We start from the raw sequence: 24,650 nt of genomic DNA on the forward strand, positions 1-24,650 counted from the left end.
TGTATATTTTTCTTTTTTTGTGCCTTGAATCCTTATTTTGAAAATTTATGTCTTCCAACATTTAGATACCTAAGGAATTTTAAAATTTTGTCCCACCTTTCTTAAACCAGCCTCCCCCTAGCCCTCTCTTGAGCCTTCCATTATTATTGCACATTTCACCACAAGGTGGCAGGAGGCTGACAGAGATGCACTGGTGGCTTCTGATGATTAGGTGAGGTTTAAAAAACAAAATAGAAATACGGAATAGAAAATAGTGGGCTCTTTGTTTTTTTTTTTTCTTTTAAGGCTGATTCTAATCCAGCCAGTTTATGGAATATATATATATGTATAATCCAGTTTGTGGAACATGCTTTCTGTTTTATTATGCTGCTTAAGTGATCAAGATACTCTGCTTTTTCTATTCTGTCTTGCAGACATAACCATTAAATGATGTGTTGTAGTTCTTGAAGTGGGCTGGGTCCTTCTGAGTCCTAGACAAATGTATTGGATGTGAAGTAGCCCCCATCAGTTAGGTTTGGTTTGCAGCCCCTGTGCTCTGTGGAGGAAGGGGTCTGCTTCTTTGTGTGCAGTTTATTGCTCTGTCAGGTCAGGGCTGTAGCACAGATAAGTCAAAGGCAGTGGAGTTGAGGTTCAGTTTGAAAATATATGCTAATGTGTCTAGAGATTCTGGGAAGTGGAAAATGGGAGTAGAGAATATTGTGCAAAACTCCTGCTTTGGCTTTTTGTCCTTCCCCTCCTTTACACCGATGCAGCAGAGCTGGTTTGGCCGTTTAGCTGTATCATTGTTTCTCTTCCGGGGCCTTATTAAGCTGTGGCCATGCTGTGACACTGACTTCTAATCCACGCTAAACACAGACTAAGAACTAGTCAGGGGTTGTTTCCTTTCCCAGCCACTACCTACCGTATATGTCAAGTCGAGCAGTGCAGGAAACAATGCCAGCTTCATTCTTTGCAGACAAGGTATACCAGCCAGCATCTGCTTTCTTGGCAGGCTGGATCAGGAGGCAGACATAGCCTGTTGTATCTTGATGCATGCTGGAAGACAAGTGTTTGCAAATCAGTATTTCTCAAGAGCACATCAACTTTCAGAGTTTAAAATATGTCTATTAAATATGAAACAGATACGTTGTCATCTCTGTTCACAAAGAGGTAGCAGTCTAGTCAATAGATTTGCTTTCAGTATGGCCTCAAAGAATGAGCAGGAAATCTCAGATCTGTTCTGGCTCCTCTCAGTTGTGCACAGCCATGGTGTGACTGTGGGGGCTGAACTGTTACTCTGTATATATTAATATTAGCATTATTTGTTGAACACTGGAGAGCTAAACCTGTGCAAAGCTGCTGCACACTCCTGTTGTATTTTTTTTCTAGTTCAGAAGCTGGAGCAAGAACATAACAAAATGCCAAGAGCATTTGTACAAAGTTGTGATATTTTTCATGACAGCAACCCGAGCCAGTCAGAAACTTTTTTGGGGTACCCTTTTCCATGAGAACATGACCAAGAGGGAAAATCAGAAAGATTTGTTTAGCCAGCACTCTGAAGAAACCTGCTTCATTGTTCCCTTAACTTCCTTTGCTCTCCAGTGATCTAAGACTTTGTGGCTTCAATTTCCAGGGAAATCTTTTCAGTAGGACATAACAGAAGTGAGACTCCTCTTCTCTCTAGGCTGGGGCTGGTCTTTTTTATCAGCCCGAGTGTTTCTCTCGTTATAAAGGAAGAGGTGCGAGATGAACACTTGAAGTTCCAGGATGTTCTGAAATTTGAGATTTTGTTTCTGTATGAACTGGAATGAAACCACGGACTTGCAGGACAACTGGACATTTTGTGCTTCCAACAGCTCTAATAAAAAAAGGGAACATTCACCCTTTGCTTCCTGCCCTACAAAACTTGCCTTCTGCTGGGGTATAGGAGCTGGGCGTGTCCTTGTTGTGATCCAAAAACCTCTCTCTGCTCCAGGCAGGAAGGCAACAGTGAGATCAGATAGGGACATGCGAAGATGATGCTGCTCGTGGGTCTGCGCAGAGCCATTGGAACTCTGGGGTTTCTGCTCTCAACTGGCTCAAATAGCAGAGCTGTCACAACCCCAGAGCTTGCTCCTGGCACTGTGGGATGTGGGAGGTTTCCCTTAGCCATTCCTCTGCTGAGCTGAAGCAAATGTTTCTTTTCTAACCTTTTGTGAAACAACTGGAAATGTGGCATTTTAGGACAGTTGTTCATTTTCCAGTAACTACAGTGTGTGCGTGTGTACAACCACAATCCCTATGAAATGGGAACATCTATATGGTGTAATCCATGAATTTGCTAATGGCAGACTCAATCCCCTCTTCCAGATTATCTATAAAGATATTAAACAGGACTGGGCCCAGACCATATACACTACAGGCTGTAGAAGGTCAGGGTTAGGTGGGGTTTTTGGAGAGGGACAGCAGTGTCTGGGGAGGGGACAGGGTGACCACTGGAGGAGTTCTCCAAGAATGCTTTCTTTCCCTTGTGATTGGTGTCCATCCCCAACATGAGCTGCTGCAGAGCCACCTTTCTGTACTGATAGCCTGCAGGTAGGTGTGTGAAGGGCTGCTGCTTCCTGAAGCTGATCTCAAAGATCCAGGGACTGCATCAAGTTGTTAGTTGGAACCAAGTGAAATAAAATACTTTAAATCAGATATGTGTGTGTATATATATATATGTATACATATATACGTGTGTGTGTGTATATATATGTGAGAAAGCAGAAGTATTTTTTTTTAAAAGGCACCTAATTTATCATTAATTACAGCCAGGCACATTATTTCATCAGCTTTTCTTTTGCAAAAGTTAAAAAATAGTGATGCATTTGACTGCAAGAGCTGAACCTGAACATTGTTGTATTTTGTAAGCATGGATCAAAGTCTTTGCCTTTGTGGCCAACGTTGTTAAGTTTCTCTATCTGACATGGTAAACTCTCTATTATCACATGCTCTGGGGCACTGAAACTGTTATGAGTTTGAACTCATACCTTGTTGGAGCTAAACTGGGAAGAAATAGCTAAAAGAAAATAAGGTGCTGAATTCATTAAAATACCATATCAATGTATGTTTGATAGGAGATGAATTCATTAAACTACCATGGCAGAGTATGTTTGATAGGAGATTGATACACTCTGCCAGGCCTGTGGCCTGCAGGCTCTGTCCCCACTCTCTTAGGCAGTGGGGCATTGTGCCTTTGTTCTGAACCAAGGAAACAGCCACTGTTCACCCCACAGGGAAGCAAGATTTATACAGCTTTATGTGGGTGAGAGGAGTTGTTGTAAAGCACCACCATCTGCACTTATCACGGAGATTTTCATGGAAGCAGCTGGTCCAGCCACAAGAAACTTCAGGCACGGGTGTTAGGGTACAGTACCTCATCCTCTCTCTGTTTGATGGGATAGTCTCATTGTCTTTCTTCCAGTAAAATACAGGAGGTGGCATTCCCACAACTCTGCACTCTAATCTTACGGGGTAGCCTTCTGGAACACCACAGTTCTGAAGCTTCTCCAGAAACATGGGGGCTCTTTTTACTTCCTTTGCTGGAAAAAGAATTAGCCAACAACAGATATTTTATTGTTTGTTTCTCTTTGAATAGTATGGAAGAACACAAAATTGTTCTTGTCTTGTGATACCAAAATAGGTTGTGAAGTTTTCATGGGATGTTGGAAGGGAATCAAAATGCCATGACATACCCTCTGTAGGGGGACATAAAGTAAATAATAGGCAGAACTGAAGTTCATAAAAGAATCAGTGCACGTCTACGGAGTCTAAACTTACTACCATTGCAGGAAATCAATGCCACATCTGTAAATTTCAATATCTCATATCTTTTAAGGCTTTATTGAAGAGCAGTATTCACATTAAATTATTATGTTTTAAAACATTTTTAAACCAGTAGAATTTGGGCTGAAATCTGGGATAGCTCAACATACATATTGTGAATTCGAACCCTAAGCATTTTCTTGGGAGAAAGTTATGAATGTCATTTTGCCCAGACAAGAGAGGAAGGGTGATAATGAGGCAGAGTTCTTATGGCACTCTTAGTAACAGGAGTGCACTCATCTGAGCACCAGGTGCATTTCTCTGCATCAGCTGAGGAGGGAAATATATATCTATACATAAAAATTACATATCTGTATCTACAGCTGTTGGATTCTCCTTTTTTCAGTGCATTAACAATTTATCTGTACTTGACTGTAGGGAAACTATGTAAGGTCAGTTTGAAGAAATACATACAGATAACTTAATAATTGAGATTAATTTTTCAGTGCTTCTTACCTACAACAGTGAGCTCAAGACTAAATGAATTTTGTCCTGTTTTGTTACTGGCAAGGCAGGTATAAGTTCCAGCATCACTTTGGGAGAGAGGGTCGATGAGCAGAGAGTGCACTCCAGTCTCTCTGACCAGCATCTTGTGTCTGGCATCTGGGAGCACGGGTTTGCCATTCAGGAGCCACGTCAGGTCTGGAGTTGGTAACCCACTCACCTAAGAGACAGGGAAGCAGCTCAAGACACTGCCAACTGACAGAGAGAGGTTAGGAAATTCAGAGCTAGGCCTTTTTACAAATGCCAGCTGAATCATGACAAAATCTAGACTGGAAATATATATATATTGGTTTTTTTTAATATAATTTCTCAATTTTTGTATCTCTGCTTACTACTTCCAAAAGGGAGAAAACAAGAAAGCAAACAAACAAAAAGATTTTTAAAAATACATGAAATATCTACGTTTTTCTTAGTCAGTAAGGAAGAAACTTAGTTTGAAATATAAAATTAGAATAGGAGATTCACAAAAGATTTAATAATCTGGTAGTTTTCCTTTTTTTGTGCTGAATATAAATCAAATTCCTCAATCTAAAATGCTAGAGTTTAACAGAGATGAAAATAAATTCTATACATATTACTTTGTAAAATTTGATGAAGAATTATATAATACTTCATAGCTGTTGAACTTGTCTACTCTAGAACACTACAAACTAAGTATTTTTTGGAAGATTAGACTGTATTGTGGTATCAAAAACCTTTTCAATAGGGAGCAGTTCTTACTCTCTTCTAAAATACTGCTTTCCAAACAACGTTTTGCAAAGCAGAGCAAGAGGGAAGCAGAACTTGCCTGAGTGAGGACTGCTCTCTCCCAGGTCTGTGCAATGCCAGACATTCTTTAAGGCTTCACAAGCTCTGCCAGGGTAGCAGAGCTAGGAATAACCAAATTCTTTGGCATGCTCCTCGTAAACTTTACGTCATAAATTAAGTAGTAATGAGTCTTGTTCATCTTCAGGGCATTAACTTGTGCCTCAGAGCTTCTACTCTCTTCAGGGTAGAGGTCACTGCCACCTTTGCTGCACTGCAAGGGCATGGAGGGGCTACCAGAATATGTTGGAGCAGCTGATTCTCCTAAAGGTGTTCTACAACAGGATGTTCACTTTGTGTACTCTAACCTCTGACTACTCTTTCATGCCAGGATTTCAATCAGTAAATGGGGATATTTCTGCCTCTGTGCATGCTGGGGAAGCATAAAATGAACTGGGCTGAGTTCCCGCTTTTCAGGGAGTATTAATCTTCAGTAATTCAGTCCAATACAATGGGAACATTTGTTTGAACACAAAGAAACATGCTGCATCCTCTCTTTCTCATGGTTCTGTGCTATTCTGGATTATGTTCAAGAATCTGATAATGGAGCAACACTTTTGGAGTTCATACTGGTAAAGGACACAGTGAGCATATCTAGTAATTTGAACAACCTTGTAAATGAGCCTTCTGTGTCTGGGTTGTGTTTTCTGTGTTCTTCATCCCACAGAATATTTGTTCAAAAAGAAATGCCTGGAATCAGCTCAGAGACAATGGCATTAAGAAATAGTTTTAGAAATGAAGCATTAAAACTTGAATGGAAAACATTCATGCATGCAACAAAGAACATGAAAACACACAGCACTACGTGTACAGAGGTAGGGAAAGTGAGAGTGAACAGAGGAACCAGTTAATACCTTACAATCCAACCTACAGAGTCTCCCTTCATGTGCCACCATGTCACCTGGAGCCTGTAGGAAGTATGGCCTGAAAAAGCGTTCCTGAACTGCCTCTTTGTCTCCTTCTGGCACCCGGGGTCGTGTTCTGCAACACAAAAATCACAGGCGTGTGTTTGGAAGTCAAGTTTTTTTCCCTAATGCTTTTAAAAAAAAGGAAGATATTGAGGAAAAGGATGGAGAGATAGCTTGAGTTACATAAAAGGGCAGAAAGAAATGGACTGATTGTAATTTAATTCTTGCATATTTTCCATTTAGAAATAGTTATCATGTAGTATCTTCAGATTCCCAAGCCAGCCTTTGCTTCTCTTTGCATTTTTTGGGCTAAATTTCATTTGGCTAATCCATCCCTTGCCTTTAGCTCCACTACCACAAGTAAATGAAGTCGTACTTGAACTTCCCTCTATTTGAAGATGACCTTCAAAAACAAAGAAGTGACCTGTTGGAGGGAACTGCTGCTGTTATTTCCATTTTATGATTGAGAACTGAAGTTCAATGCAGTGGTTATTTTGGATGCCTTCAGTAAAAAGCATAAAGAAGGTCTGCAGGACTTTTTTCTTTCACCTGTGAGGCTGAGTTGTTGATATTCGTCCCCGAAAAGGGACACTCTGAACCATCAGGTGTCCTGAACAACTGATCCTCCCCTGCAATTCACAATGGAAACAAAATTAATAGTTGGTTAATGGATTATTTAATTTTAAATGATAAATATTGAACACTTACAGTGCATTAGGATTATTTTTTATAAAGTAGCTGAACTATAGTGAGAATACCACTTCCCCAGAAGCAAATGTTGTTTGCCTGCAGTTGAGGCAGGGGTTTCTCAAACTCTTCCACGCTGTGGCAATGCATTTAGCAGTGGTGCCTGTTCCTGCTTATGTATTCATGTCACAGGTACTGTCTGCTAGTACCTTTGTACTGGCATACTTTAAAATGTAGCCATATAGAAACTGAAAAGAAAAATAATCTTAAAAAAAAAAAAACATTTAAACTGAAAAAAGTTACCTGATGAATGTACTTCTAAATAAACAGCTAAGCTAGCACATGGGGTCAATAGTGGTGTATGGGAGTGGGACTATTTGCAGATTCACATCTTTGCATCCTGGATAAAGAACACAATTGTGATTGGTAACAGTTCCAAATTTGCTGTAACTATTTGCTTGTTCCTGCTCTATTCTTTCTGCCTGAAACGTCATGTCTGTCTTGTCAGCACATCTCAAAAGGTACCTATCAGCAAGTGAGAGTGGGATGGAGATAGGGCAGGAGTTAGTACCATGACAAAATGTCCGTAGTGCTTTTGACTGACTGTGTAACGGGAGTAGTTTCATCAGTCATCTTTATGTGGTTTCCTCTCCTATGCTCTGAAGCACATTATTTGAGATACAGTCATCGCTCGATGTCAAAGTACGTGGCCTAATAATGTATATTAGGAAAAGATTAAACAAGCATTTTTGTAAAATAAAACACCTTACTTGTGGGTTTGCAGCCATAATCGTATAGTTGCCATCATCATCATTAGTAGCCGTTTCAATATGTAAAGAACATGTTCCATCTTCTTCTCTGTTCATTTTGAAATGTGTGTTTTTCTTTGAAATCTGCTTGCCATCCTTGAACCAGTAGACCTGTAGTGATCAGACATGCCCCCATGACTTAACAGTGACTAGAAAAATGATATGAGTGATAGCTAATAAAATTTTAGAGTATTATAAACTTTGCAGATCAGTTATAATGTGAGACAGAATTGAGCTTCCCAAGTTGAGCTCAGGAAGTCGCATATCCTAGCTGGGCCTGTCAGGTTCTCTATTCTTGGCTCCAGGCACATTACTGGTTAGATCAGTTCTCATCTTCCTGGGAGTTCTGGGGGGTGTGCAGTTTTGTATCTCCTGGAGTCAGGTGGTTGCACCTCAAGGCCTGATGCATGCTCAGGAACAGATACTTTAGATACTTATTTTTAGAAGGGTGGGGGAACTGATTCATTTGGGAGCTCTCTCCACAGAGCCACGTGCTCAGGAGGGATGTACAGAAACCAGCACGGAGATGGGTTTTGTTCCTTTCCCGGTTACAGCGAGAATGACATACCTTGGGAACAGGTATTCCAACTATTTTGCAGGTGAATGTGATAGGGGATCCTTCCATTACCCGAAAATGCTTGAGTCTCTTATCAAAGATGGGAGCTATGTATTTGCCTGTAGGGATTTCCTCGTGTTGGACTTCATCATCTGATTCATCCACTGGTGTCCGCTCAAGGCGAAATTCGATTTCATTCATCAACCTCTGCTCAAAGCTTGAAATTCTGTATTCCTGCAGGGTGAGAGAGGCACAGGTCTGAGCAAAACCAGTCATGTCCTGGGTATTTGCAGCCATTGGCACTTTTAGACTAATTTACAACATGCAAAAATAAAAAGGCCTAAGTAAACCTGGGATGTCCCAAAACAGTCTGAATTTGGTTTGCAGGCACAGACTCCGCACAGTGTAATGACACTGAGTTTTTTCACAGACAGCAGAATAAGTCAAACATGTAATTCCTATAGTCCCTGTCAAAAAAAATACATACTCTTGCACACTGTTGATCAAAATAAATTATTAAAACATACCAAATTTTTGAGGATTTTGTGTTCAAATATTAGTCACATGCTAATTATAGAAATGAATGCTGTATATTTTAGTTCATAATTAAATAAGGAAAACTATACCTACTAAAATAGAAAATTAGGAAGAAAGGGAATTATTTTCAGAGTAATTAACTTCAGGTTAAACTTGGGCAGATTTCTAGCTGGTGTAGCTGAGAATGCAAAATACATTGAAATTCTTAGAAGATTAAACAGATGATGCAATAAACCCAGCATATTCCTACATAAACGAACATTTCCAGATAGTTCAGCGTGATTATGAACTTTCTCCTGGTCCCCTGAATTCAATTAGAAATGTCTCATGACTTAGCTGTTTTACATGAGGAAATCTCATGTCTAGACCAGGAGGCATTTGACCAAATGTCTCTTTCTGTGGCTTGTGAAGCCTCAGACCAAGAGCCAGCATCAGTTTGTGCCTCCAAACCAGTGCTTGTCCTGGGCATGGTGGAGCACTGCAGCTACACCTGGATGGACTTCTCAGGTAGCACACTCTGCCCCCTGCACTGACAAACACACCTGCAAGAGTTCCTTGCTTCTAAGTCATTACAAACTGCCTTTTTTTTGGGGGAAAATCCTGTGTTACCTGTAGAAGAAAAATCAGTTTGCTCAGACCTGGGTTTGTGCAGATTTTAAGTCTAGAGTTTGCATTCCTGCTTCTATTGAAAATGGAATTTTAGAAACCAACAAGTAGTAAATAAGGGTGTAGCCAGTCCTTAGATATATTAGTTTTGCTGAAAAAACAAGGTTCAGAAAATGCCTCTTGTCTTACAGTAAGTTAACTAAAGAACCAGCAGATATGCCAAAACACTGGCGTATAATATATGAGAATAAATGAGAATATACTTCTGTATGCAGAGTATAATCTTGGAGGTTTTTGCTTGTCTGGTAGGTTTTCTTTTAGGATTATCAAGAACAAAAAGGAGTTGTTAGTATGGCTTTCTGAAGAACTGTTCTTGTAACAGAAGCCATAAGCCTGTTTCTGAATGTGAATACATCTCTAATCATTTGGCCATTCCATCTTACTGCTGATCATGCTCCTGACCAACAGTTTCCAGATAATAGGGAGAAAAGATGGAGGGGCAGTAAAAAATTTTAGCTGACAAACTCTTCTGCATTCTTCTCTCTCTTCAAGAGACCAAGGAGAGAGAAGCGGCCATAAATTTAGACATTACAGCGGAGTTTTGAGGAGACAGGGGTTTGTAAGATTTGGGAGTGAGAGGAGGAAAGTGTGGCAGTCATGAAGTAGAAAAAGTTGGAAATTGCTGTGGTAGAATGAACACCCTGGTAGTATCTGATTTTGGAGCTGTAGTGGTAGATATGTGTGTTTTCATTGAAAATGTCTGTGCTGGGGAAGTTGTTTGAAGGTTAGCTATGGTAGGAGTAGGTAGGAAAGGAATTTGCTGAAGGAAGTTGCACCTCCTTGCACTGGTCCCTTGTTCTCTGATGCTGCAGGGCTGTTCATTCCATGCAGCTTCGAAGCAGAGCAGAGAGCTACAAGGTTTCAGGAGCATTCACAGGGAGCTGAGGTTGCTGAGTCCTCCCTGCAAGATCCCTTCCTTACCTTGACCACCTTCCCCCACTGTGGCGTGGCCACTCTGCTCTCTGGCACTGTCCTGCCAGCCCAGCTGTGCCAAGCAGAGCTCTGAGCTGGCTGCTCTGTGCCAGGGTGAGCCGTGCCAGAGGCTGGGATCCAGGCAAGGCGTGGTACCAGCCACCACCTCAGAGGGCTGGGGAGCACCAAACAGCCCAATAGAGTTTAATCTCCTTCAGCTTTTCTTCTCTCATGCAGCTGGTCTCAGCAAATTGCTTTATGGATCAAATTCTCATCTCATTAAAGCCAGTGTAAAACTGGAGTTGCTCTGATTTCTCCCCTGCCAAACAAACCATTTACCCATGTAGGTGGCAAGAACTGTTTCTAGTGTTCCAAGGGGGAGTTAAGCAATCAGTGTTTTACCCTTGATACTGAGAACAGCCTGTGCCTTCTAGGAAGGCAGGATCATGTAAGAATCAGGGAGTGGCTGCTATAGCAGAGGGAAGTAATGGGGCTAGAAGGGCGTTGCCATGATGCTTTCAAGGCATCACCTTAATGTGGAAAGTGTTGACTGCAGAACAGTCAAATTTTGAAATATTGCAAGCTGATGGCACAGTCCAGTACTGTTTATAGACAGCTGAGTTTAGTCAGCAGTTTTTCATATGGATTTTTTTTTCTAGAGTAATTGTTGTCTAAAAGAAGTCATGGTATGTTATAAGAAATTAATAACATAGGGTTGCTGTAGCCATGATGGCCTACATATGAAATCAAATAATGCTGATAGAGACAACATATTTTTTTCCTCTACTCCAAAAGTGCAGATGTGTCTTAAGTGATCTAACCAACTAAAATAAATAAAACTTAGAGCAGTTATTTTCAAGTTGTACATAACCAAATTAACCTTGTGTCTGATTTAGATCTGTTCTGTGAGTGCAGTGTATCATTTTTTTACCTGGCTGATGTGCTGAGGATATTAACTTCCTACAAACTACTTCATTAAGAATTATGGGCATTTCTTCCTTTTCAAATGTCTGCTTGCAGCAGAAAATACAATCGAGGAAGGAATGCATTTCATGGGACCCTTTGAAGTTAATCGTGGACAGGTTTTCTCCCACATTTCTTTGCATGTGACCCTGGATGTACGTGCATACACAGAAAGAGGGATAAAAGTAGCTCTTTGTGAAAACAAAAGCATTTTGCTGCACCATCAGCACCAGGTTGCCATTGCTGGCAGCTGCTTCTCTGCCCATGGAAGCCCCAAGTGTCCTTGTACAAAGGCAGGTCTGTGGCAGGGAACTGTGCAGGCTGACTGCAGGAGTTTGCTCTTTTGAAGGAGTTACATTAAAAAATACATTTTAAATTAGAAAACATTAAAGTCAGAGCTCCCATAGCTCCTGCTTCCTGTGTGTTGCGCTCATACTTCAGTCTCTGCTTTTCTGAACCTGTTCTGTGTGCATATACATGCTTGTATAAATTTACAACCAAACCATCAAGACCAAGTTAACTTTGCTGTGAAAATCTGAACACCAGCATTCAGAGGCCGAAGTGCTACACCAAACTTCTTAAAGAACAGAAATCTCTGAAATACGTCAGAATACCCTTTTGCATGCAGAGTATAATCTTGGAGGTTTTTGCTTGTCTGGTAGGTTTTCTTTTAGGATTAGCAAGAACAAAAAGGAGTTGTTAATACGGCTTTCTGAAGAACTGTTTTTATCACAGAAGCCATAAGCCTATTTCTGAACGTGATTACAAAAGCGGTGTGGGGCAAAGTGTTGTTGTGGTTCAGACAAGTGTTTAGTAAAGTGTCGCACAAAGAACAAGCCCATGGAGCCATGGGGTGCAATGTTAAAACTAGGCTGCAGTTCAGCATACTGAGGAGGCTGAGGGAAAGAGTAGGAAGGTTCAAGGTCTGGGTTTGGAGTCAAAAATGTAGCATTGCAGCTCCTTTTTTGGCAGCTTTCCTAGAACACGAAACTTTTACAGGCAGTAATTCATACGCGTGTTCAATACTGTCGCCAGATATTTAAAATTATTATATCTACCAGCTAAAAATTTAAGCTCCTCTTCAGTGGTGTAATGCTCTGTACAAAGTATAATGTATTTAATGCATCTCTAATGGTATATATTTATCTGTATAGGCTGAGTAGATTGCAGTTTTGAAAACCTGGCTATTTCTCCTACATCTAATGCACATTGTTTAGTGTGCACAGCATGCAAAAAGTGATGCTTATATTAATATTGTCACAGTATAGTTTGAAAGGTAAAAGACTTTGAACGGGCCAAAACAGAGCCAGGAAATGTGCTGAATATGTATCCGAAGTGGTTTTGTACTGTTCTAATGGAACTTTGTGGCAGATAGAGAAGGGAAATGCAGCTTTGCTTCTACTTGCCTTTGCTCTGACTTGGCAATGTTGTTGTAGGCTGCTGGTGGGTGGCTGTACTTTGTCCTGCACAACAAACAAAATCTTCTCTCCATGCCAGCCTTGCCAAAGGTACAGGTTTGTATCATTTTGTCTCTGTGATGGATGTTTGGCCCCATCACCATCATTTTTAACAATCCAAGAGCACGGCACCCTTCAGGGAAGGGCCGTTGCCTGCATTTTACCTGAAATTGAGGCCTAAAGAAGCTGAAGGTAGCACAACAAATCTGTGACAGAGCAGAGAGCTGCATCATGGTCTCTTAGATCTTGTCAAGCAATTTAACTCCTGGGCCTTTCTGCTATCTGTGAACATTTTTGGCAAAAAAGGGAAATGCATAGAGTGTAGTAATTCCTGTTAGATTCTAAGCACCTTTGTGTATGAATATGAGTTCTAAAATCCTGCATCCGTTGTAGTTCAGATTTATCTTTAGCGGGATTCAGATCTTAGGGAATATACATACTAACAGTTAGTAGAAACTTGTAGAATAAAAATAACCTGATGCTAGCATAGTAACTCATGGAAATTAACACAAACAGAAAGGCTAGGGAAGCTCTACTGGAATGTTGATTCTCATATACTATATAAAAACAATTCTGTTGCCAGTGCTAGACAAATTTCCCAATTTAATCCCAGTTTTGTAACTTTTACTAGATTGCCATTTTGGCAAGATTATTCTATATCCATATAACAGTTTATCTACGAAAGTGGCATATATTGCATCTCAGCATCTGTTTCCAAGCTGTAACACTCCTTAACTTCACAGCCTAATCTAGGCTAGTCTGACTGAAATATCCTGATTAGTTTGGGTTCTCTCTCTTCTCCCTATTCCCTCTCAGCAGTGGGAATCAAAAAGAGCAGATCCATTGTACAGGGTTTGCTCCACTTGGCATGTCCTATGAAGAGGTACCACTGGAGTGATTTATTTCCTGCAGATTAATTATATGGGACATCTTACATAGAACGAGGCATGAATCTCATGCTTACCCAAACACAAACCCATGAAGAGCGTAGCAAGTCATTGTCTAGCTAGACAATATTCAAAATACAGTTCAGAGTGATGAAGCAAGAAGGAAATGGAGGAGAAAGTAAATGGAGTTGCCATCTCCAGTTCCCAGATTTAGCAGCTGGAGTGAGTGTGTGCAAGCATGAAGAGCTCTGCTTCCCTCTCGAATGTGATGAGCTCTGCCAGCCAGGATCCCTACCATTAAAACTTGTCTGTGCTTTCTTATTGATTAGATCCAAGTCTTGAGAAGACAGCCACAAGTTCATTGCCACAATTACAGGGAGTTTATACATATTAGTATCAGTTTGTCTTGGTCAGATTCTTACATAATTTTTCATTTCTAGTACAGAGCAGACAAGCTTCCATGGGAGTCTTTGTGGTCAAATTCCCATCCTTAGTCTGAAATTGCTTACATTTGCTGACTTTTGAGAGATGATGTGAAGCTTGATTTTGAGCCAGATTTTTGGAGTGATTAAATGAAGTGTGATTTTTGTGCCCTGGGAACAGAGTTCTGGGTGATCCCTGGGCCTTTCTGAGACTGAGGGCTCACTATGGGAACTGCAAGGAGATGGTTCTGTGGGATCAGTGCTGTGATGTTACTGGTGTCAGGGCCGCGTGATGAGTTGGGATCTGCATAAGGCTTTGGCTTTTGGTGACCTAATGCTTTTGGACAAACCCCTACATATCTTCTGGTCTGAAATTTCTTATCAAGTATTCTCTAGCAAAAGTAAAGAATATTCCTGTGAAGGCTGTGCATAAGTTTCTAAACAGCTGTAGGTTTTTTCTTTGTCCTAAAAATAAGGCTGCTATCTGAGTCTTACATATGACACAACCAATCGGCATTGCCGCATGATATTCTTCATAGTAAATGACAAAGATATATGAGCATGGTTTGTAGTTCTTATAACCAAAATGTATGAACTATTTAACTATTTAATTTTGCCTTCCTTTATTATTGCATGGGTAATTAATTTAGTTTTATTACAGGATTTTGAGGTTTAATTACCTCATTTTTTTATTTTAAATTGTTTCTATAACAAAAAGTTGAGGAGATAATGTCATTAATTTCTAAGTTTTGCCTGTAAAGCTGAATTTCCTCTGTTAACAGAAGAAATATTTATAAATTTATTTATACTGGTGAAGCCTGTGAATGCTTTCAAATATTAGGGGAGAAGAATTAATTTCCATTATAGATTAATATTTTTCCATTTGCCAAAGTCTCCCCAAAGTCTCTTTCTTTCCTTTCCTCCCCACACATCTTTTCATTTCCAGTAGTTGCCTGACACTCACTGGGGTTATGAGACTTGGATGCTTGGTCACACAGCATTTCAGTCTCAGTCTCCAAGAGAAAGCTTCAAGCTTTGTGCCAATAAAACATTCTGGGGGTGGAGAGCAGTGGATGGGGATCTTCTTTGTCCTTCTTGTTCTCTTTCACTTGGCAGAAATACTGAAACATGCACTACAGCAAGGACAAGAATGCAGGTGTATTTTTGGCCTCATTTCTGGGCACTAGAGTGATTCTCTTTTTATTTCTCTGTTCCTTTTCTCCATTACAATATGGAAGAAAAAATTCTAAAATTCAGCTTCCCCAGAGGACCCTAATCACTGAGCTGAAATGCTCTTTGAAATGTCCTGCTAAGTGAGGGCCTGTTCTTGGTGCCTGAAAGTCTTACCCTTGGAGCTGGAGAAGGTGGTTTTCTACCACCTAGGTAGCTTTGTAGCTTTTCTAGCTCAGGTCACCTGTTACAGAAGCTGTCCTGAAAGATGGAATTTCCAGATTTTTCTCCTGCTGTTAAAGAATGCTTAATTATTTGAACAATCTGGGACAGCACCAGCACCACATGTACCCACTGGCAAGGAGTGAAGCATGTCCTTATGTGAGTTCATCGTTATGAATTTGATTGTCTTCAAGCTAAAGAAGACGCTGGGTCAAGTCTCCTCTATCCTGGGATTTGTCTTAATATCTTCCTGTTAGGAATAAAGCCATTGATGCACCTTTTGTTTTGATAGAACTGAGCAAATCTGACTGAAGATGTTTGGGTGTAACTCAATCACATTTTTTTTTCAGCACTCCTAATTGTGACAAAATTTCACCTGGCACTAGAGCTTGCCACCATCTGCGGGAATGATGGGTATGATGGCTTTTTCTGGTAAAAATGACAGCTTGTTATTGCATGTACTTGGTCAAAGTTGCAGTTAGAATCTTGGCAAAGTCATATTTGTATTTCTTTCAGCACCTCCTGGTCATCAGAGCTGTAGAAGCCCAGAGACTAATCTGTTCTGTCTCATGCAGCATCAGCAAAATTCCCAACTATGTTCTGATCCTGGATTTTTTTATTGTTGGTGATGAATGATGTACTGGATGAAACAGAAGGAGTACATCTGGATTATCAGATATCATGCTGAGTGCATAATGCTGACACTTAGGAAAATCTCATCTTGTGAGCTAAGCATTTTTCATATGGAAGTCAATTTTAGATAATAAATAGAGCACCAGAATGCAAATCCCTCCTGTTCATTACTGCCCTTTATGTAAAAAGAAGACAATACCAGGACTTTAAGGCACAGGCTTGTCATGTCATCTGCAGCTGTTTGTTCTGGATGATCCCTGCATGCTCTGCAGGTATTGTAAATGAGAATGAATTCTGCTGTTGAAATGTGGGGTCCCAGTACACATGAGTACATTGTACATTTAGAATACAAAGCTCTAAATAAAAATACACCAGAGGACACCTTTCATGAGAAGGAATTTTTAAAATAGCACGTAGACAATACAAAAAAACCAACATTTGAGATTCTTACTGGATGCGATACTCAATTATGCAGAGATCTTGCACACAGGAGACTTGCATTTGTATTTATGAGAGAGTAAGCCCTTCCCTACCATTACAATAATTGATTTAGTACAGATATTCTATGTGTGGAATGAAGATGTCTCCTTTTTAATTCTGTGTTAACTGTGAGAGGAGAAAACATGACAAAATACATGGGTGTGAATCCAGCACTCCAGCATATCATTCTCATGATTGTTCTATATAGTGTAAAGCAATAGGAATTTTGGAAAATACTCTTCATCCTGTCATCTGTTGAAATAATCACTGCCTTCATTGAGGAGAAGCCTCAGGCTTGAATTTGCTGGTGTAGCCTTTTCTTGGATGAGAAGAGTAAAAGAGAGAAGGGATTAAAGCTGGGAATTGAGAGGAAAATGAGGAAACTTTTCTTGATTTTAGTGCATTGCCATTGGCATTCTGATTAATGTAACAATTAGGGAAGTGCCAGCTTTGAACTTTTTTCAGTGTTGGAGGAATTTGAGAATCAAGATTTCACTTTGGTCTCATACAGAATAGCAAGTAAGTGTATAAATAACTTTTGCTGTCAGCAGATGACTTTGACACTAGTAGTGATCATTGTTTCTAAAGGAGTTATCATGCAGTTAACTCCAAAGACTGACTGGTATTTCACAGTAGCTCTCTAAATAATTTGTCTTACTAGCATAGCAAGTACAAATTGTAACACTTGTGATTCATCTGCAAAACGTTCTGCTTGCCAGTTGTTTTACTCAAAGTGCTTTGGCAGCATGGTCTGCCAGAAGGAAAGGTCAGCAGCAAAATTAAAAACCCCCAGGGATTATGCTGCAGTTGTCCACAGAGGGGACTTTGCTCCAGAGCCTCAGTGGCGTTTTGCTTCTCTCTGCATGTTCTCTGTCGGAAGAGCTGATGGATGTTGGGAAAAGTTCTTTGGTTGACAACAGATGAGGCCAAACCCTTATTTGCTTCCTTAAACCTGAGCTATGGTGGGGCAGCTAAGGTGAGAGAAGAATAAGCACCTGCAGGCAGAGCAGCTATTTAACAGTCCTTAGTGTGTCCTGCTGTGATTTGAGCGTGCCAAGACCTGGTTTGCAGTCATTTCAACCTCTAAATACCATCTCATTTTTAATTTCTTCTTTAGTTTCATAGACAGTGCATAGATCCAGTGCATGTATTGATCCCAGTTGAGAGTGAGCTGATATTTTGTTCCTTGAACGTTGTAAGAAGTTTTTTATTTTGCTTGAATTAGTGTTACAGAGTTCTCCAAGAAGTCCCTGTCAATTCATTTAAGTTTGGAAATTTGGAAAAATGGATTTAATGCTAAAAAATTGAAAGCCTGTTTTAGTTCAAACAAAAGAAAAACAAAAACCTTATCCTAAACTGTCTTGTTACTTCACTCTGTTTTAAAAGGTAGAGTGTATGAACGTGTGTGTGCAATGAATTGAGCAACTTGTAAAGCAAAAAAGTAAAAGCCGGTGTCCAGAAGCTTCCATGAAAATAAAGAAGTTTTACATTCATACCAGCCTTTGAGATGATCAGAAATTAAAAATGCTGCCCAGTCACAAAGTAAATTTTCTACAGCTGCATCCCTCATGCTTTGTTTAAAGCTCCAGTTTCCTATTCCAAACCAGAAATCTCCCCCTACAAAATAGTGTAGCAGCTCACCCACACAGACAGCTTTTTTCCACATCATCATCATCATCATGTATTTCTTGCTCATGAGTGAAATTTATTTTAACACTCGATTTTCTTACCTGCTGATCACTTTGTTGATTAGCATTCTCTCTGAAATGCAGTTTTCTTTCCAGGTCCTTTACAAGCGTGACTTTGTTTTCCCGAATAGAATCTTCTGTCGCTAATGGCAGAGGCTTCAGGTTTTTCTTTGTTAATCCCTGGGTTGGGCTATTAAAAGAAAATTCTGATACTAACATGCAGCAAACAGTATATATATATTTTGTCACCGATATATGATATGATATGTTATAGTGGAGTCTATTATTTACTTACATAGAAGCCAAAGCACAATACAGGATATGATTTGGTTTTGGTACTATCTCAATGGGGTATCCCATTCCCATGCAGTAGAAATTAAAAACACACATCTTAAAGAAAATAAGAGTTGTAGTGTTACAATGAGCATCTAGACTCCATTTATATTTATCCTGCAAGAATGATGCCACAGGAAATGCTAAAGAAATTAGTGTAGGTGTTACTTTAGGTGTACAGTGTGTACATTTGACTGCTCTCAGGTAATAATTTAAAAGTTAATACGTTTTCTGATTGATCTTTATATCACCTATCTTTCCATGAATTTCTTTAATTTCTCTCACTCTTTTATGACACCTAAGATCAACAGTTATTTTTTGGTTTTGTTTTATTTTGTAGATGTGGACTGTGGATGTTTCATTTTAGTAAGGTTTGAAAATAGTTTAATTCTTAAATAAAACCGCCAGGAAACTGTGAGAATGCCGTGCTGGAGCACAGCAGCAGGACACTACAAGGGAGTGTGTAGTATTCTGGTAGTTTACTAGAACAGGTTTTGGAATCTTGATAGCAAGCTCTAGGTAAAGGCATAACTGGTGGTTTCTTTGCAAGGTATCAGCCTTGTCCTGTTCTGCAGACACTGAACTCTCACTCCTTTGTAGCCAGAATTACCATCATTGATACTGCCAAAAAGAGTATAGGTATTTACAGATTATCACAAATACTGTTCAGGTTCCTTCCTGACCTTTTGTGCTCTGCTAAGACTCTCCCATGAAGAGGTCAAGATCTGAATCTCAGCAAAAGGAGCACTAGCTGTGTGGAATTCAGCTCTGGGCTGAAATGAAGAAAACATATTTAATTAACTGTCTGCCTGGGAGGCATATTGTGGTGACTTGTGTGGCCATGCCTGTGCAGCAGTGAGAAAAGCAAAGCACACTGCAGAGGTTAAGTGTCATTAATGCAAAGAGAACAGCCCTTGAGCACTTGTGCCCCAGTTCTGAAGGGGTGGAAGGGGACTGGTGACAGCTGCAGTGATTTTTGCTTGCTCTTGCAGCATTGTGGAAGCAGACCAAAGGCTTGAGCTGGCTCAAGTGAAAACCTTCACTGTGACCTTACAGCTTTATGCTGTGTGCCTGATCAGGATGCCGGGGCTGGGAAGACTTCCAGGCACATGTCATGGGGTGATGGCAATTATGTGGCTGTGCTGGGCAACTGGGAGGTCTGTGAGTAGCAGTGCAGTTCTGGTTTGAAGGCAGGATTCTTGGCACACAGAGTGGTGAATGCTACAGACACAGGGACACGTTTTTCTGTTGTAATAACAGATTGGTTGATGTAGTATCAGCAGGATAGTCAGGAGGTTGTGACTTGATGATGGCTATCACTGCCTTGAACTGTACCATTGATCAAAGGGGAAAATGCTCCTTACTTTGTGCAGGATTTGGAGTCCTGTGGGTGAATAGTTGTACCAATGTACAGGTGCTAGCCATGCTAACACAGAATTCACGTAGTCCACAAAAGGGAAATTTGCTTCAACTTCACCAGTAAAGAAGAAACTCTTAAGGCCAGTACATCATCATCCTTATTTGCTTGTACCATGGTAGATATTTTGTCATAGAAATCATGCTGGCTGTTAATTAAAGTATTTATGTGCACTAACTCTCCTGAGATTTTCTGGGGGACTTCAAATGTAGAAAGTACTGCAGCCTGAAAAATACCTTTACATGAGATTCACCTGGACTAAAAAAAAACCTTGCAGTATAATGTACCTTTAAAACATTACTGGTTGCTTACACTAGGTATGAATGTTTTTATACCTGTTGTAGGCAAAGAGTCTTGGAGTGACTTATCCTGCAAACTCATGAAATCTCTTTTTTCACATTAGTACAGTCTTATGGATCTCTGAGCCCCCGCATTCCTGTAAATCTGTTTGTACATTCACATTTCTCTGTCGTGAATTCTGTCTTATTACAGAGGTATTATCCCTTCTTCTCTTTACTGGAAGCAAGGGTTAGATTAAATGACCAGAATGTATGAATAACTCACTTTTCTATTTTACAAAAGGCTTGCATTTCAGTGTCTCCCCCACTGAACATGTGAACAGAAGTACATCCTAGTTTCCTTGGAGTATTTGTCCCTGCTTCTGTGCACGTGCTTTCTGCTACTTACATGGCTGGTGTACTTCTGGGCAGTCCCATGGCATTGGTGGATGGGGCGGTGGGAAGCGAAGGAAGAACAGCACTAAGGAAAGCTACTGGGTTCTGGATCCGGCCGGTTGGGGAGAGGGGAGCAGAAGTCACAGTCTGTGGCTGGAACTGTTTTACACTGCATGTAGAAAGTGGTACTGGAGGCACCACAGGTTCCTTAGGGCTTGCTAGAGACTGTTCACTCCTGCTTGCAAACCCTCCTGAGGGCCTCGACGGGGCAGGTGGAGGATTTCCTATGAAATTTTCCATGTTATTTGTTCTCTGAGTTGCCTGAGGGATGCTGCTGAATGTGGCTGAGGAGCTGGCAGAGGGGCTGCCCAGTGGGGGCGTTTGTGGTGCCAGGAGCTGCGTGGGGCGGCTGTAGCCCAAGGCTTGCGAAGCAGAGGCTGAGCTTTGCTTGTACAGGGTCGAGGTGGACTGCTGGTACAGAGAAGTAGCAGAATTCACCAAAGTGCTGTTGAATGACAGCTCTCTTATAGATGCCTGATGCACCTGCTGTTGTTCAAGCAAGACCTGGTTGTGGAGCTGTTTTAACTGGCTCTGATCACTGCACAGAAAATAAAGATGAACAGAATTGGTTATGAGCCCCGAATGAGCTGGTTCGCTGCATTTCTGTATATGAATTCAGAGAGAAAAATTCTATGTCCTGTGATACAGGAAGAGACAGGAAAGTTCTACATGACATATTCTCTACCATGCTCTGAGAAGAGCATTGTATTAGTTTGTCACTACAGTTACCTTTCCCTTCATCTCCCCTTCTTTGCCAGAGGCACCAAAGCTTTTTCTCTGCAAGTTATTTGACTGAAGGTAATTCTTACATTTTAGCATGTGAAATATAAATATAAATCTTACTCGAAGATATTTCAGGGATAGCATTGTCAAAGTCGCCTTAGTACCTCTTTGCTTGTGTAACTAAGAGTGAGATTTGGTGTATCGTAATTTCAATGAGCGTTTGTAAGCCAGGTTGCATTATTTACCTCCTGCTGAAGTGGGCTGTGAAACCAGCACTTTGACTGATAAAGTTTTATAATAATCCACCATAGGAGATATTACCAACATAGTTTAGGTGGTGTTGACATTCAGTGACAGGCAGAAGTGGGTAATTCTGAGAGGACTTGCATTCCCTACAGTTGTTATTTTTCTAGATGCTGTCTACTAGAGTTTTTCAGGGCTTTTTTACTTTGTGATTAAGGAAAGTAGTTTTGCCTTGTCAAGTAGTTTATTTAGTTATTATGTATATGGAAATACAGCACATGAAAGACAGGAGAGCTTTTTCCCTTCCAAAACCAGAAAAGACATAGAGGATATGGAAAATGATAGTGTAATAAACTATGGAGTACTAAATAACTACTGTTAAATAGTGGAAAATGTAGATGCAGTGATCAACCACAACTGCTGCTGACAAAGCAAATACATACTCAACATAATTTGCTTTTAATTAAAAGACTTTGTTTCTACAATGTACTAAACAAAAACCATATTAAAGGCAGATAAAGATAGACATTTCAAGCTTCCATAAACTATAATGTAAGAGAATTAGCAGATGTGTGGGCCTGATGTTGTGCCCTTCATACATACATCTGCATAGTAAAGCAGTCCTTTGTAACACAGCTTTTTTGGGAAGGGGGAGCTGAGAGAAGTTCTGCTTTATGCAAGTATTGGGTACTTAAATACTGCTTCTGTGCCTCCCCACAAACTCCCTATAGCTCAGAAAGTATGTAGGGCAATGAGTGTAGGCTTCACAAATTAAAACCCTGTGCTCCAAGTTCTTCTTCTGCTACAAGAAATGTAAGTTCTGTCCTCTTCTTGTAATGCTAATGCTATGAAATGACATCCTTGCTTAAGAGTGCCAGTGAATTAGTTTATGAAGTCCTTCCTGAGCCCTTAGGTAAAGCTTCTACCTATTTAAGAAGTGAAATGAAGATGTTTGCCTGCTTTTTGTTGAACTATGTGTGGGAGGTTGAAAAAATGCTGAAAATACTTTTCTTAATAAACTGTAGTGTGAATTCCATAAATTATCCTCTAAGAAAACAACATTACTTCTTCAGATTTCCCCTTGAGCTCTCAGTGCACCAATCACACAGGTGCTTTTTAGTTCAAGTGGTTTCACATTATCAGGCATTTCCAAGTATTTTATCTGTTTAGGAGGAGATGACGTTTTTGGGCACACAGGTCATGAGGCATGGCCTTTGGGATGTCAGTTGCCTGCTGGTTGCCAGTCTGTACCATGTGTAAGACTGAATATGTCTGCTGTGGGCAATATTCCCTACCTAGAATTGAGTGAGATATGTTTGAAGAACCTGCTTTTATTTTGCCTGTGTAAGATCAGTGTTCTTCACCTTCTGATTGCAGCAGAAAACATTGTGGAATTAATAACGTTTCAAAGGGAAAACATTCTCCTTTTTAAATTGAAGATCACTTTTTCCGAGAGGGATATACAGAAAAAATAATCTACCACTGGAGAATTTGTTTTTTAAGATTATGGTTAGTTAGGCCATTGCCATGTAATCTTTTTATTCTGCATTTGACTTTTTCCTCTAGTGCAATAGTGTCATGGTCAATATATGCTAAATAATATCAATGATGCTCCTGAGAATTAGACTTGTGTTTACTTACAGCTTTGGTTTAGCCAGTACTGGGGGAGGTTCCTTGGATGGTGATGTTGGCTCTGGGATTTTCATTGGCTGTCCATTTATCTTCTCTGGGAAATGGTTGGGTCTGATTTGGTTTGTGGCTCGAGGTCCATCCTCTGAGGATGATTCGCTTCCTTTTTCATCTTCAGGCAGCTTGAAGTGGACACGGAGCCCTGCCTTGGAACTGGACCTGGGTTCGTTGTGGTTCACAAGAACACCTTCGAGTTTGGGTTTGGGTGTTTGATTTGCCCCATGGCTGGAAGGAGTGGTGGGGGGAGGTTGGTGCTCAGTAGCGACAAAGTCGATGGAGCTTGTCGTGTGAGGAGCAGCTGCATTACTGCTGTCTTCAGGTGCTGAAAGATGAAAGGTCAAACCTTTGGGATATGTCCATGCCAGAAATCATAGTGAAATGAAATCACCAAAGTTACACTTCAAAAAACTCACTCTGATCTCAGTTGTTGCACTGAGTTGTTTGACCTTGTTTGTTTGAGAACAAATTCCCTTGAAAAAGGAATGTAGTAAAGGTAGAGGGAAAAGGGATGCTGTTCCAGTTTGGAAAATCAATCAGTGGTCTTTACTTTAGCCATGTCCCCAGTGAATTATTCCACTAACTACACAGTCTTTGAAATTCAAACATTCCCCCCCCCCCCCCCCCCCCCGAGAATTCTCACACTTTTTAGTTGTGAAGAGCACTGCCAAAACTTGAGCTGCATTGGAGTCACCAGTACACAGCATAAATCACAGCCTGCTCTGCTTGTATTTACTAGGGAGCAAAGGACCCAAACTAACTCTTACCTTTGACAGTCAGATGAGCAATACTGGACACTGTGCCATATTTATTGCTTGCAGTACAGGTGAAACTGCCAGAATCTTCTGAAAATACTTCAGCAATAACAAGAGTACAAATCTCCTCTGCAAAGCATCAGAGCGGTATTAGTGCTTGAAGTGAGCTTGCAGTGAACAAACACACAGAACCCTGACTACCTCTGGGGAGATTTCCTTAAGGTCTTCCACCTTGCTCAGTTTGTTTCTAGTTCCATCAGTATTATCAATTTTGGCAGCCTTTGTGTGCAGCAGCTGTTATCAGCATTGTCTGCAGCAACTGGTACCCTCTGTGCTCCAGCATGCCCAATGAAAGCAAAGAACAGGTGTCAGCAGTGTGTGGAAAACATTAGAAAATGTTTTCCTAACACATGAAGTACAGACTTTAAAAACTTAGAATTTAATTTGGGAGAATATACAGTGTATTCCACACTCTCCACTCACTAAAATATAGGTATTTTTATCTCTGCAGATTGAAAGATTAATTATAATTGACTGGGAACAATTCAAGTGGGAGAGAAATATAAAACACATACATATAGACTGTTGTTTTCAAAAATACCAGTGCAGATAGAGGGGATTGTGCTAAC

General features: G+C 40.4%; 1 protein-coding gene across 1 annotated transcript in view; it reads right to left on the reverse strand.

Annotated features, from left to right (window-relative positions):
• Positions 1-24,650, reverse strand: part of MYPN (myopalladin) — a 41,832-nt gene that overhangs the window by 1,255 nt on the left and 15,927 nt on the right. Inside the window, exons 8-18 of the mRNA XM_062496256.1 lie at positions 24,034-24,150; positions 23,222-23,591; positions 20,568-21,152; positions 18,173-18,320; positions 8,106-8,327; positions 7,499-7,648; positions 6,591-6,670; positions 5,988-6,114; positions 4,282-4,489; positions 3,377-3,542; positions 902-1,035 (exon numbers count right to left, since the gene is read on the reverse strand). Of these exons, the coding sequence (XP_062352240.1) occupies positions 902-1,035; positions 3,377-3,542; positions 4,282-4,489; positions 5,988-6,114; positions 6,591-6,670; positions 7,499-7,648; positions 8,106-8,327; positions 18,173-18,320; positions 20,568-21,152; positions 23,222-23,591; positions 24,034-24,150 (2,307 nt within the window). The remainder of the gene's footprint in view (positions 1-901; positions 1,036-3,376; positions 3,543-4,281; positions 4,490-5,987; positions 6,115-6,590; positions 6,671-7,498; positions 7,649-8,105; positions 8,328-18,172; positions 18,321-20,567; positions 21,153-23,221; positions 23,592-24,033; positions 24,151-24,650) is intronic.

The sequence above is a fragment of the Cinclus cinclus genome, chromosome 7, assembly GCF_963662255.1.
Source record: "Cinclus cinclus chromosome 7, bCinCin1.1, whole genome shotgun sequence".
NCBI classification, from domain to species: Eukaryota; Metazoa; Chordata; class Aves; order Passeriformes; family Cinclidae; genus Cinclus; species Cinclus cinclus.